General features: G+C 38.4%; 1 protein-coding gene across 1 annotated transcript in view; it reads left to right on the plus strand.

Annotated features, from left to right (window-relative positions):
- LOC124798878 (gastrula zinc finger protein XlCGF48.2-like) overlaps positions 1 to 14,606 on the plus strand; it is a 310,319-nt gene that overhangs the window by 36,146 nt on the left and 259,567 nt on the right. Inside the window, exon 2 of the mRNA XM_047262410.1 lies at positions 7,270 to 8,031. Coding sequence (XP_047118366.1) covers positions 7,270 to 8,031 — 762 coding nt within the window. The remainder of the gene's footprint in view (positions 1 to 7,269; positions 8,032 to 14,606) is intronic.

A 14,606-nucleotide genomic window follows, 5' to 3' on the forward strand; every position in this document is an offset into this window, starting at 1 on the left:
CAAGCTATGGCTGCCAGCTAGCAACCAATATTCCTGACATTCATTCTGACCAACTGTCACCATAGAACAGTTTGTGGTACACTTAGCTTGAGCATCTGCACCTGACAGCTATCCCTTTGTATTCCATATGCACAAAGTCTGTTATTACACAGTGTCTGGAACCACGTAACACTCCATTCAGTGAAAGGGGCTGAAATTGAGGGGGGGGGGGGGCAAAATGGAAGCAAAATTGGTACCTTACCATAAATCTTCAGAAATGTAAAGTTATCTAGCTCACAAAAGGAAAGCACATAGTGTCCTATGACTGAAGTATCAGTGAGTAACAGTATGAATCAGTCAACTCATACAAATATGTGGGAGTGACAGTTTGTAGGGATATGCAATGGATTGATCCCATAGACTAAGTTGTAGGAAAAGCAAGTGGCAGTCTTTGGTTCATTGGTAGAATATTTAGGAAGATGCAATCAGTCTGCAAAGAAGATTGCTTACAAAACACTCATGCAATCTGTCCTAGAATACTGCTCAAGCGTGTGGGACCTGTACCAAACAGGACTAACAAGGGATATTGAATGTATACAAAGAAGGACAGCATGAATGTTCACAGATTTGTTTAGCCATAGAGAGAGTGTCACTGTGATGCTAAAGAAACTGAACTAGCAGATACTTGAAGACAGATCTAAATCATTCTGAGAAATCCCACTTACAGTGTTTCTAGAACCAGCTTCAAGTTAAATCTAAGAATAACCTACAGCAACATATGTATCACTCCTGTAGTGATTGCAAGGACAAGATTACACTAATTACGGCAAGCACAAAGGCATTTAGCCAATCATTCTTACTGTGCTCCATACATGAGTTGAACGGAAAGAGGCCCAAATAACTGGTAGAATGGTAAGTACTTTCTGCCAAGCAGTTCACAGTGGCTTTCAGAATATGCATGTACATGTAAATGTGAATGTAGGTATTGATAACACTTGGTAGAAATAAATGGAAACTGACTGTACAGGGAGATTTCAATAAATATTTCATCTGAAATAGTTCTGTTCAAGGGCAGTTAGAATTACTGATGTCCATCTTTTGTCTGATTCCTACAGTGTCATTCCCAACAAGAACACTCGAGCAGTACTCAAGTTGCACGAGTGTTCCGTGTGTGGCCTCCTTTGTAGATGAGCCACGCAGTCCTAGAATCCTTCCAGTAAACCAAAGTTGACCATTCACCTTCCCTACTACTGACATTATGTGCTTGTTCCATTTCATATTAATTTGCAATGTTATGCCTAGACATTTAATTGCCATGACTATGTCATGCATCACATCACTAATACTATATTTGAACATTACATGATTGTTTCTGCTACCCATGTGGATTAACTTACATTTTTTCCGCTTGCGAGCTGCCATCTATCACTCTAAGGAGAAATTATGTGTAAGTTATCATGTATCCTCCTATAGTCACTCAATGATGACAATTTCCATACACTACATCATGAGCAAACAGTTGCTGATTGCTGTTCACCCTATCCAACAAATCACTTACGTATGCAGAGAACAAGAGTGATCTTATCACACATCCCTGCGCCACTCCTAATGGTACCCTGTCTCTAATGAACACTCACCATACAGGACAACATACTGGCTTCTGTTACTTAAAGAGTCTTTGAACCACTCAAATGCCCCAGAACCTATTCAGATTGCTTAAATCTTTGCCAACAGTTTGCAGTGGGACACTGTGTCAAATGCTTTCCAGAAATGTAGGAGCGTGGACTCTGCCTGTTACTTTTCATCCATGGTCTGTGAAAAGGGCAAGCTGAATTTCACATGAACTATGCTTTCTAGATCAGTGCTGATATGTGGACAGAAGTTTTCTTGTGTCAAGGAGATTTATTATATTCTGACTTAGAAAAAGCTCAAGAAAATATGCTCAGAAAATAATTCTGAACTACTTTACAAGACTGTCCACGTCATCTGCGATGAAACCATAGATACCACTGTCTATACTCAGTAAGTTGAAGCCACTTCAGACTATTGTTGCATGATTGGTGTACTTCCGTACTGCTGATCATAATGTGAGTGCCCATTCTTTTATCCTTTTTGTAAACGGAAATCACATACGCTTTTGTTCAGTTGTAGGGACTCTGTGCTGGGTGAGAGACTCACGATAAATGAAAGCTAAGGGGCCAACACCACAGAGTACTCGCTGTAAAACTGAAATGGGATTCCATCTGGACCTGGAGCGTTATTTGTTTTCAACTCTTCAGTTACTTCTCAATGCTACAGATGTCTTCTTCTGTGTCCTCCATATGGGAATCTGTGCGATGGTCAAACAATGAAATGTCTGTATGCTCCTCCTGCATGAATAATTTTTTAAAAGAAAAATTTAAAACTTCAGTTCTCATTTTCCTGTATCCTATTTCCACACCAGACTGGTTGATGAGTGACAGGATAGAAGCCATTGACCTGCTTAGTGATTTTATGTAAGACCAGAATTTTCTTGAATTCTCAGCATGATGGTGGAAGTTGTTGTATGTTTTGCTCATCAACTTTTTATAAACACATGAATTTATACTAATTTTTACCTGTCGACATCCCTGCATTGTTTTTTGAACTGAGAGTGCAACAATCTGTTTCTTCAGCATTTCCCAAATTTTGGTATTAAACCATGGTGGGTTTTTTCTTACTTAGAACATACTTTTTCAGAGGGCAACTTACGATCAGTTTAAGCTTTGCCTTGAATTCCTCTGTGTCTGTCGTACTGGAACTGAATGATGTCCAGTCATTGTCTAAATATGATGCTTAACAACTGCTAATCTTCACTTTCCAGTATACAAACTCTCCTAGTCTTCCTGATGGCTTTATTAACTGAAGTGTTCATTGTCACTATGACATCTTGATCACTAATCCCTGTTGCTACTGACACTGTCGATAAGGTCAGGCCTGTTTGTAGCTACAAGGTTTAAAATATTTCTATTGTGTCTGGGTTGTCAAACTAGGTGCTCAAGACTTTTCGGAAAATAATTCTGAACTACTTTACAACTGTCCATGTCATCTGTGATGAAACCATAGATATTACAGTCTATAATCAGTAAGTTAAAGCCACCTCAAACTATTAATGCATGATTGGTGTACTTCTGTACTGCTGATCGTAGACTTTCTTTGAATGTTGCTACAACTGTTACACTGGAATCTGGTGGCCTGTAAAAACATTCTATGATTAACTTGATAGGTTGCTTACTCGTTACTGGATAACTAAGCAGTCAGACTCAATTTTGACGTCAGTACAAATAATATCTTTGTTGACTGCAACAAACACTCCCCCTCTAATTGTGTCTTACCTTTCTTTTGAATATACATTCCATCTTCATTAAATATTTTGGAGCTTTATCCTTCAGTGTTTATTCATCTCTCAATTGTGAGCATAATTTGAGTGTGACAGCTTTCTTTGAGCACAGTAAATTCAAGGACTTTGTCACTTTATCAATCTACAGTTGAAGTTTTGACGTTTGAAGTGTCTTTACTTTGTACATGATCTACTTTTTCTCTCTGTGAATTGACTGCCGAGCATTCAGCTGAGAACCTTAAACTATCACCTAGCCATAAAAAAATGCGCAATTCACAGGTGCAGTGTTACCCTACTAGCTGCTTGCTTTGTGTAGTGCACTGCTGAGCTATCAAGAGGAATCCTACAATTCTGTATCCCATAACACAAGTCCAGAAATCTGTAGCCAAGATCGTCACAGGACCGAGGGAACCTCTTGTTGGGACCCTCCACTTGGCTCTTACCAAAGGACCCTGATCATTTCTGGGTATGATACCACAAATTAAAAACTACCAGTAGACTATCTACATCTACTACAGATCCTTCAGTTAAGTTCATACAATACAAAAACTGAAGAAGCAGCTCAAAAACTGTATTCCAAAAAGCTAATCCACAAATCTAACCTTAAGTGCATCTTTTGTTATCTGTTTGACAAATTTACTGTTTCATGCATTCCACTCCTTGAAATGGCCTGTTCCAGATATTGTTTTAATGTTCTCAAAATGAGGTAAAAATGGGACAAGTCAGAAATTGAATTTCCAGGAAGTAATCTATCAGATATATTGACATTTGAAAGTGGTTATATTTCTGCCTATGGGCATAAGGAATAACTATTTCAGTATCACAATAGACAGAAGAATAAATTAACAAAGAAAAAAGTGGTTTGAGGCCAGACAAGTTGACATATATGAGGGTGAGTCAAAGGAAAACCTTAAATTTGTAATAACAGATCGAAATTTTGCGCCGTTATCCTTTAAGTTGGTAAGCGTGCTACGAACAGCGTGCAGAATGGCCTGTAGGTTGCAGCATAGTGCAGATGCACACATACCGCCGCTGTATCAGCATAAAGATGGCCGCCCCGTCTGCGACTTGCACCAGGGAAGAACAGCGTTCTGTTATTTGGTTTTTGCGTAGTGAAGGTGCGAAACCTATTGAGATTCATCGACGAATGAAAGTTCAGTACGGTGATGCATGTTTGTCACAGTAGCAAGTCTATGAATGGAGTAGGAAGTTCGCAAATGGTGTGAATTCAGTTGAAGATGCTCCTCGTCCAGGTCAGGCACAATTTGTGACTCCACAGGACATTGCAGCAGTTGAAGCCATAGTGAAGGAAAACCGCCGAGTGACACTGAATGACATTGCAGCTTGTTTACAGATTAGTCATGGGACAGCACACCACATTGTGCATGATGTGCTCTAGTTTCACAAAGTGTCTGCAAGATGGGTGCCATGGTAGCTGACTCATGAAATGAGAGAACGTAGTGTTGATGCTTATGAAGAACTTCTTTGGCGCTTTGAATGAGAAGGTGATGGGTTCCTTGTAAGAATTGTTACTGGGGACAAAACCTGGGTTCAGTTCCACAAACCGGAAACAAAGAGAGCGAGCAAAGAATGGCGCCATTCCTCATTACCAAAATCAAAGAAGTTTCGAACAGAACCTCCTCATCCACCATACTCGCCAGACCTTGCCCCCAAGTGATTTCCATATGTTTGGACCATTCAAAGACGCAATGGGAGGAAAGAAGTTCTGTTCTGATGAAGAGGTACGCCACACAGTGCATGAGTGGTTGCGCGGACTACCAAAAGAATTTTTTTCCAAAGTAATTTATGCACTTTGTAAGCGCTGGAGGACTTGCACTGAGTGTGGGGGAGATTATGTTGAAAAGTGATACAGCTTTGTACCACTTCAACACAACAAATAACATTTAAAAAAAATATTTAAGGTTTTCATTTGACTCACCCTCGTAATTATTAAAGATTTAGTTTATTGAGGATTTAAGCATTGTGTACAGTGCTCATTTAAACAGGGACAAGAATATGGAAACAGCAAGAACATAACATATTACCAAGCTTAACACAGTGTAGGAAACCTGTTAGCATTCAAAACAGCTTCCAGTCATACAGTTTTAAATATGACTGGCTCTCAGCAACTATATACAAGTTTCAACATAAGAATCACACAGCCAGCTGGTTGCAAGTAACTGTTTGGTACATTGACCTAGGTTTCGTCCCATGGTGGTGTTTTATTACTTTTCGTGTGTGTAGTATATATCTTTGATACAATACCTCTTGAAATGCAAAACACTTTGGCTACCTTGCGTACAGAAGCAATCACCCTACAAGCGCCAGCAATTTGCCCACGTTAGAATTCTCTTAGCTCTGATGTAATGCACTCACAACTACACAAGACACTGTTCTGACCAAGACTGAGACTTGCAGCATATTGAGGACGTTGCACAGGTGTAATTTGAGATCAGATACAACAACGAAACCTGCAGGCTTGGCTACCATTTGCATTTATGTTCATGCACATGTTTCTTATGGTGTTTCCCTATTTTTGTCCAATCTGTTTACACACGCAATTTGAAACATTAGCTGTTAATGCCTAAATTAATGGCACACTACTCATGTTCATCTCATTTTTAGATTAGATTAGATTAGATTAGATTTACTTGCATTCCAGGTGACCCATAGTGAGGAAGTCATGTCAGAAAAACAATAATACATGTCAGATATTTACAACTCTGCTGTAGAGTGAAAATTTCATTCTAAATAAGCTAATGTACCTTCCACAGGTCCAAAGTGGTATGATTGTCATTTTTTAAAATGAAAACTATATGAAAGGATCATTTTACAACATTCATTTACTAAGATTGCATTAATGCACTGAACTTAAAATTTAAAAAATGTTTCTTTATTTTTATTTTTGAGGTAATAAACATATAATAGAACTACTGCAATACTTATTGACAAATTTAATTAAGGAATAAATATATTGGGAAACAGTAGTTAGTATCCCTAGTTCACTAAACAGGCCTCTGCAGGATGTTCTTGAGTTCACACCACATATAACTCTTATGTTTTTGTGCCTGGAAAACTTTAGCTTGACTTGATGAATTACCCCAAAAAATAATCCCATATGACATTATGGAGTGAAAGTAAGCATAGTATGCCAGCTTTTTCATTTTTATATCCCCTATGTCTGACAGAATTCACATTGCAAATAGAAATTTGTTTAGATGCTTCAGCAGTTCTGTGGTGTGCTCCTCCCAGTAGAATTTATTATCAAGCTGTAATCCCAAGAATTTAACATTGTCCACTTCTTCTATCTGCTTATCATCATGTGTTAGGCATATGGGGGACACCTCTTACAATTTCCGAATTGCATGTAGTTTTTTTCAAAGTTAGTTTGGCTAAGAATCAGTGATTAATGTCCACAAATATTTTATTAGCCAGTCCTTCTAAGACTACACTTGATTTGCTATTTATTGCAATGTTTGTATCATCGGCGAACAAAACAAACTTGGCATCTGGTAATGTTACTGATGAATGGTCATTAATATACACAAGAAAAAGTAAGGGCCCTAAGATGGAATCTTGTGGGATCCAACATGTAATTAGTTCCCAGTTGGATGTTGTCTGATAGCTTAATACATGTCTCTTTCCTAATAACACCCTTTTTTTCGTGCCATTTTTCGTGCCAGAGATATAAGATAATGAACCATTTTGCAGCATTTCCTGTTAGCCAATGTGCCCCCCCCCCCCCCTCTCTCTCTCTCTCTCTCTCTCTCTCTCTCTCTCTCTCTCTCTCTCTCTCTCTCTCACACACACACACACACACACACACACACACACACACACACACACAGAGCAGCTAATACATAATTGTAAAATACTTATGAGTTAACTGGTTTTATGATCTCAGTTTTCTTATCTTTTTTTGTTTGTTACAGTTCACTTGAATCCAGGGATTGCTGCACAGCTCCAGAGGATTGCCCCATCATTAAACACCACAGATGATGTGCATATATGTGGAGGCTGCAAGCAGAGTTTTCCAGACATAAATTTATTTGTTGAACACAAGCATGCAGGATGTGCAGTGTCGTCTCAGAACCCTTTATCTGTTATGGGCATATCACTTGATCAATCAGCTTTGAATTATATCTCCAGCAGTCGAGACAGCAGTGTGTCTAACCCTGCATCACAGTATTTCAGAGTTATTCTCAATGGAAATAACGTACCATTGCATCTGCAGAGTGATCCCTGTGAACAAGAATCTCTCCAGCCATTGCTTGTCACTCCATACAAAAAATCATCAGCTGCTACATCAGATCAGCATGATTTTAGTGTGGAATCGTGTAGTACTCAGAACTCTGTCATACAGCCACCAAAGAAAGTACAGAAGTCTAAGCAAGTTGACAGAACAGTACATACAAAGTCATTATCTACTGATGAAACTGTTCCTGTAAATGCTGCAGATGGAAGTGTTCCTATAAATGGTACAGATATTTCTTGTCATGAACAGGGTCAGTATAGAATTTTATTACATCTATTTCTGCTGTGCAATCTGGATGAATTCACTCATCTCTGTATCAGCACTTTATTTTCATCTGTGAATATTTTCAACATTGTTATTTGGGACATTGACTTGTCTATTCAGTGCAGTTCTGCACCCTCCCTTCTCACCCCTTTCCTATCCCACACTCTCAGTTTTTGTTAGAATTGGTGAAAGAACTGACCATGGTCCTTTGATTAAAGAAATTGTTTCCGTACTCACCAAAAATGATTTAGCTGAATAAGAGAGAATCAAATCCAAGCTATCCATTGAACCTGGCTCCAAATTAATACAAATCCATAGTGACACTATTGTGTCACCCTCCTCATTATTGCTGTCATATAACTAGATTGACAAGAACTGTGTGTAAAAGATTTTACTTAGTAAAGTGATTACTTTCAAGGTTTAATTGGCATATCCTGGAAAATGGAACTAGTTTCTTAATCTGTTTCAACCACTGTAAACCTCAGTAGAATGCATAATATTATAGTTTTATTTAATTGGATACATAAAAAATCTACTCACCAAGCGGCGGCAGAATACACACATAAAAGACTGTTGTGACCTGCAAGTTTTCAGAGCCAGTGGCTCCTTCTTCAGTCAACGAGCTGAAGGGGAAGGAAGAAATGTGAAGGAAAAGAACTGGAGAAGTTTATGAAAAGGGGTAGATTTTGGGAAAGTCACCCTGAACCGCGGGTTAGGGGAGACTTACCATATTGGATGAGAAGGAAAGGCTAGTCTCCCCAGACCCATGGTTCTGTGTGACTTTCCCAAGATCTACCTCTTTTCCTAGACCTCTCCAGTCCTTTTTCTTCACGTTTCTTCCTTCCCCTTCAATCCATCTGCGTGAAGAAGGAGCCACTGGCTCTGAAAGCTTGCCAATCACAACAGTTTTTTATATGTGTGTTGTGCTGTTGCTTGGTGAGTAGATTTTTTGTCCATCCAATTAAATTATGTTGTCAGAGCTTCTTAAGAGATTTATTTGTATGTCTGTGCCTGATGTGTGATGTAACAGAAATAATTTAAGCCTAGATCAGAATGTATGTGTAGATGACAAGTTATTCACCACACCATCCATCCGACATAGTGTGTGTTTCTGTAAATATTGTCTCATATTCTACAAAAAATTGTTTTGAGTTGAGATTCCATTGCAACAATTTTTAATGTTACACAGCAGTGTTCACTGAAATGCAGTTAGCCTGTTTTCAGTGTTGTTAGTCAATAATACTGGGTGAAGTTTATTTTACTTGAGCTGTTTTCATGTTTTATGGATCATAATTGAGACCTCTTGCTAGAATGTTATTAAGTCAGTCTTACAATTACAGTCCATTTTCTCAGTGAAAATTATGACAATATGCTGCAATTTACATATTAGGTGACTTATGTTTTATGGACATTAACTTGTGATCTGAGGCATATTTCTCTGCCTAACGTCTTTTTTTAAGTTATTTTTTAATTATTTTTTCCCCCTCTTCAAGTGCTGGAGACATCATCAGAAGCTATAATGATTCAAACAGCAGTTACAGTCTGAAACAAGCTCAACAAACTGAACTATTTATACATACCTTCACTTTCGGATTTGTTATAGCCTATAATGATGCCTCATTAGAAGATGAAACTTGGCAGAGATTTATGCCTTGGACCATGGGCTAATGCCCATAGAACAATAATCACCAAGTACACATATACTAAGCATGAAAGCCTGCATTGTATAATTTACATGATTGTCTAAAGCAGGGACAGCCCAGAATTTGGCTCATGAGCCATGCCCCGGAATGAGTGCCATTGTGCTCACCATGGCGGCTGCATACTTCCCCCACTGCCACACCATGATTTCTGAGTGGTGGAAAGGGTCATATTTAGATAACAATGCAGTCACACTGCATATGACCTTTTTTTCATATTTCACAACAACATAGATCACAAGTGAAATAAATTTTCAGTATTGCTTAATTGTTTTTGGTGCACTGAAGACAGAATATAATTTTTATCTTGTATAAACTGCCAGCATACTGACAGAAGTAGATAATTTCACAAATTTTTCGCACTCACATTGCCACGTAATCTTGATGTTTCGTAATCGTAGAAAGGTCTTACACACACACACACACACACACACACACACACATGTTGATCGAAATATTATTACACTTTTGCAACCTCAATGCGGAGGGAGGCATGGAAAGTGTATCTGAAAAAAGTAATGTAGAAGTCCTGGGGAGCTTTAATGTTAAAGGATTTTTCTTTAAAACAGGACTTACATTGAAGATCAATCAGTTACATCTGCTCATGTACATGGCCACTTCCAATTGTAAATGATCACGGAAACAGCTTGAAAACAGATGTAAGATTGACAGTGTCCTCAAAATGTTTTGAAATCTATCCTTATAATTCTTTTAAGGCTGCAATGAATTCTTCAAACCCTGTGTTTTCTGTAAGGCTATTGAGTTTTGGAAACAGGACTGTGTTTGTTGGAATTTGTCCCTTCTATAAAGCAATTTTCTTTTTAAATGCATTCCCTCCAAATGAGAAATAGGTTTTTTCTTACCTTTTAGTATCTTACTGTTGGCAGTATGGAGTCAAATCAACTTAAAATGTGAGGTCTGCAATCAATTGCAGACATTCTAATTTTAATTCTGCAATCCTTTTCCCTTTATGGATTCATCGCTAGAGTATTTTAAATCGAAAAATCATTCCAGACATGCCCCTTGACTTAACCAACATACTTTGCAGTAATATATAAAGTCTACATACTCTTCAATCAGTTCCATCAAAATCTCTTGCAATTGACAGTGGTATGATGTGTAAGACTTCAGATATTTTACTATTTGTACTGCCAATTTCTTCAAGTGCTCTATGCCTGCAATTTTAACACAAAGTGCTTCGTGGTGTACAGAATGATGAATCCCTTCTGTTTAGGGTTGTAACTTTTTGTTAATTTGTTGTTAACCGAATCTTTAAATTCTTTATGCATGATATAGTAATATTGTCTCAGAGCAAATTTGCAGTAATTGTCAATTATGTGACTGCATAATAAATATACAGAATTCTCATCCATCTCTTCTGCCATTTTCACTCATTTTTAAAGACTTCTGATGATACTAGACTGTCTCTTTTTGTGCAAGCAGCCACTGGATCAGTGAACGTCCTTCATACCACAAACAAATAGGGAAGGGTAAAGAGAGCTGACACAATGATTCTGCCAAACTGAAGAGAGTTGTGCCAACCGAAAAATGCTAATGCAACACATGAAATGTCACACTGTACCGAGTACATTCAAAAATGAGCAAAGCCAAGACAGGCTGAGCCTTGACCACACACGGCCCACAGAGCCACATAAAGCTACTCTCTCTCTCTCTCTCTCTCTCTCTCTCTCTCTCTCTCTCTCACTCTCCCCCTCCCCCTCCCTGTCCCCCTCCCCCTCCCCCTCTTCTCTCCCTCTCCCTCCCTCTCTCTTCCTCTTCCTCTCCCTCTCTCTATTCACACATACCCCCTCTCCTCCCTCTCTCCCCCTCCACCCATTAAGTTCTTTACATCATAGGTGGTCAAAGATTTTATGGCCGAATACCCCATGTCTTTCTGTGCAGCACTTAGACTGAGGAGGATAGTGGACTGAGTGAAGTACAGTGTGAGCTGTTTCGCCTTCAATACATACCTTTATTAATAATACTTTTTTTTTGAGTGATGTTGGTTCTTGACAACAAATTTCTTTAGTGAGCAAATGTCCTGTAAGCCTCTTGTCATTATCTTCAAATATAGACTCTAAAAATATTTTTCCATATTATATATTTCAGTGAGGTTATAGAATAAGGTTTGTTCATCTGGAAAGCTTTGTGAATAAAGTAATTGTGCCATGATGTATATTCTGCTAAAGTTGTGTTAGTTAAAAGTTTCCATAATAATGAAAGCAACAGCAACCACACTTATAAACATGAAATTATGTGTTTAATTAGTACTGCTTACTGTTGTGCACAAAGTTAGTAATTGCTTCTTTTATGTCAATATTATTGTACAGACAGACATGTGATTTCACAAGGCAATCACAGGCAGCACTCAATTATGGAAAATTGACTGAAATAGGAAGGTTTAATGGGACTCTCTGGCTAGTGAGTTCTAGTATTCAGATGATGTATGTCTCAAACAAGATCATTTGTGGTGACTGCCATTTCTGGCTCTTGTATTTCAAAACATGGGTTTGTATTGCATGTTAAACATTAGAGCATCTGTAATACGTTGGTTGACGTGATTAGCAGTTCAAGAAAAGTAAAAAAGCATAATGCAACAGATAGAATTGGGTAGTTGTAATGGTATTAAACAACAGATTATGAACAGATTTGTATATTTTGGTGTACATATGGCAAGTAACTGTGCTGGAATTTGTCATAAGATAAATTGTAATGTGTATTTTTTTTCTTCTGGTGGTACAACCCCAGTACCTCTGATAGATGTAGATAGTGAATGATAGTCTGTAATCATAGCTTTTGGAATCCAAGATTCTTTCTTGAGGGTAGAAGAGAAAATGTATAGTAGAGGGACAGGTAGCAGGTAACTCAGAACCCATGTTAAGAGGAACCCACTTGAGGAAAAAGGTAGGTGAAGATAAGGGGAACCTGTCAGAGGAACAGGTCAAAGATAATGTGTAAATAAGTAATAGCTTTGGTACAGGGTTTATTTATGTGGTAACATTGAATTACTACACACTAATATTTGTCTCCTTTTCTACCTCAGCAAAATGGTTCCCACTCAAATTGGATTGTATGTAACATGCTTCATTTCCATTCCTGTCTCTTCCGCCCTGAAGAAGGAATCCAGCATTTAAAAAACTAGGAGCACAGCCCGTTTATCGTTTGTGCATATTTATTGCTGTAGGAGCACAGCCTGTTTATCGTTTGTGAATATTTTTTGCCGTTACTGGGAATTTGTGGATGAGAAATGAAAAAAATAGTATCTTAATGGAATTGTTGCTTAGTTTAATCATTAGCGTGACAATACTAAATCATAGGGAACTCTGCTTGCGGTTAATTGACATTTTCTAAGAAGTAATATTTTAAGTTAGTAGTCCAACTTAAAGACACTTATAAAGATGATCGTGTGTTGTCTGAAAGGTCTGCTTTGTGTCTTATACACCAGGGCTGAAAAGGAAGAGCACTACAGGTAGGGACCCTGCCAACTACTTGAACTGATTGACATGTGTTTTATGTGTTCTACTGTTTGAAGTCTAATGTTATTATTCAGGAGACTTTCATTAGGAAATGAATAATGTGATGTTTTTAGGAAATCAGATATTTACACCAGATAAAGAATTAGTATTAAACATCTGTTATTATGTACTCAAAAACTAGAAGCAAAAAAACCGCTACACTCAGGATTTACAGAAATAGAACTTGTTGACTGCAGTGTAGCAAGATTTAATATTGTCTTTTTTACTTGAAGTAGCCTCGTCTTGAATGCCCAGTTGCATTGTAGAATTTCAAAAACAGTTATTTTAATTTCAATAAACAATTTGCTTGTCTGTTTTCTAATGTCAGTTATCACTAGTCTCAGAAATATTTATACCCACAATGGTTTTTCTGTTTTAGAGATTTTATGGAATTGAAATTAGAAAAAAAAAAAAAAAATCCTCAGTTAGGATAATGCAAGTTTTATCATAGGGGTACTTATCCCCTATCATTCCATAAGCTACATGTGCTCTCTGGGTCATTTGTGTATCACAGGAAATGGGAATATTTGCTTAACTGCTTGGGTCATTTTGATGATACAAACCTCAATTTCTACAGTAAAAGATAAAAAGAACACCTCTATATCAAGATTTCTGTTGAGACAGAGCAGTAGCTAACCTCTGGGGCATCCTAGTTGCACCCGTCTTACCAGATAAGTGGGACCCTGATTGGGTGGACATGTGTGTTCTCTAGCTACTCGTGGGACATGTATCGAGTTCACTGCTTCAAATAGAAGCACTTCCAATAGTCCAGGTTATTCATCAGGCAATTTTAACCTCCTGTTTAACATACAATCTTGGAGTGGCTAATAAACTAATGGCCATTAAAATTGCTACACCACGAAGATGACGTGCTACAGATGCAAAATTTAACAGACAGGAAGAAGATCCTGTGATATGCAAATGATTAGCTTTTCAGAGCATTCACACAAGGTTGGCGCTGGTGGCGACACCTACAACATGCTGACATGAGAAAAGTTTCCAACCGATTTCTCAGACACAAACAGCAGTTGACCGGCGTTTCCTGGTGAAATGTTGTTATGATGCCTCGTGTAAGGAGCAGAAATGCGTACCATCATGTTTCCGACTTTAAAGGTTGGATTGTAGCCTATCGTGATTGCTGTTTATCGTATCGCGGCATTGCCACTCGCGTTGGTCGAGATCCAATGACTGTTAGCAGAATATGCAATTGGCTGGTTCAGGAGGGTAATACGGAATGCCGTGCTGGATCCCAACGGCCTCGGCAGTCAAGATGACAGGCATCTTATCCGCATGGCTATAACAGATCGTACAGCCACGTCTCGATCCCTGAGTCAACAGGTGGGGATGTTTGCAAGACAACAACCATCTGCACGAACAGGTTGACGACGTTTGTAGCAGCATGGACTATCAGCTCAGAGACCATGGCTGCGGTTACCCTTGACGCTGCATCACAGACAGGAGCACCTGCAATGGTGTACTCAACAACGAACCTGGGTGCACGAATGGCAAAACGTCATTATTTCGGATGAATCCAG

Source organism: Schistocerca piceifrons, chromosome 5 (assembly GCF_021461385.2).
Source record: "Schistocerca piceifrons isolate TAMUIC-IGC-003096 chromosome 5, iqSchPice1.1, whole genome shotgun sequence".
In the NCBI taxonomy this organism is placed as follows: domain Eukaryota; kingdom Metazoa; phylum Arthropoda; class Insecta; order Orthoptera; family Acrididae; genus Schistocerca; species Schistocerca piceifrons.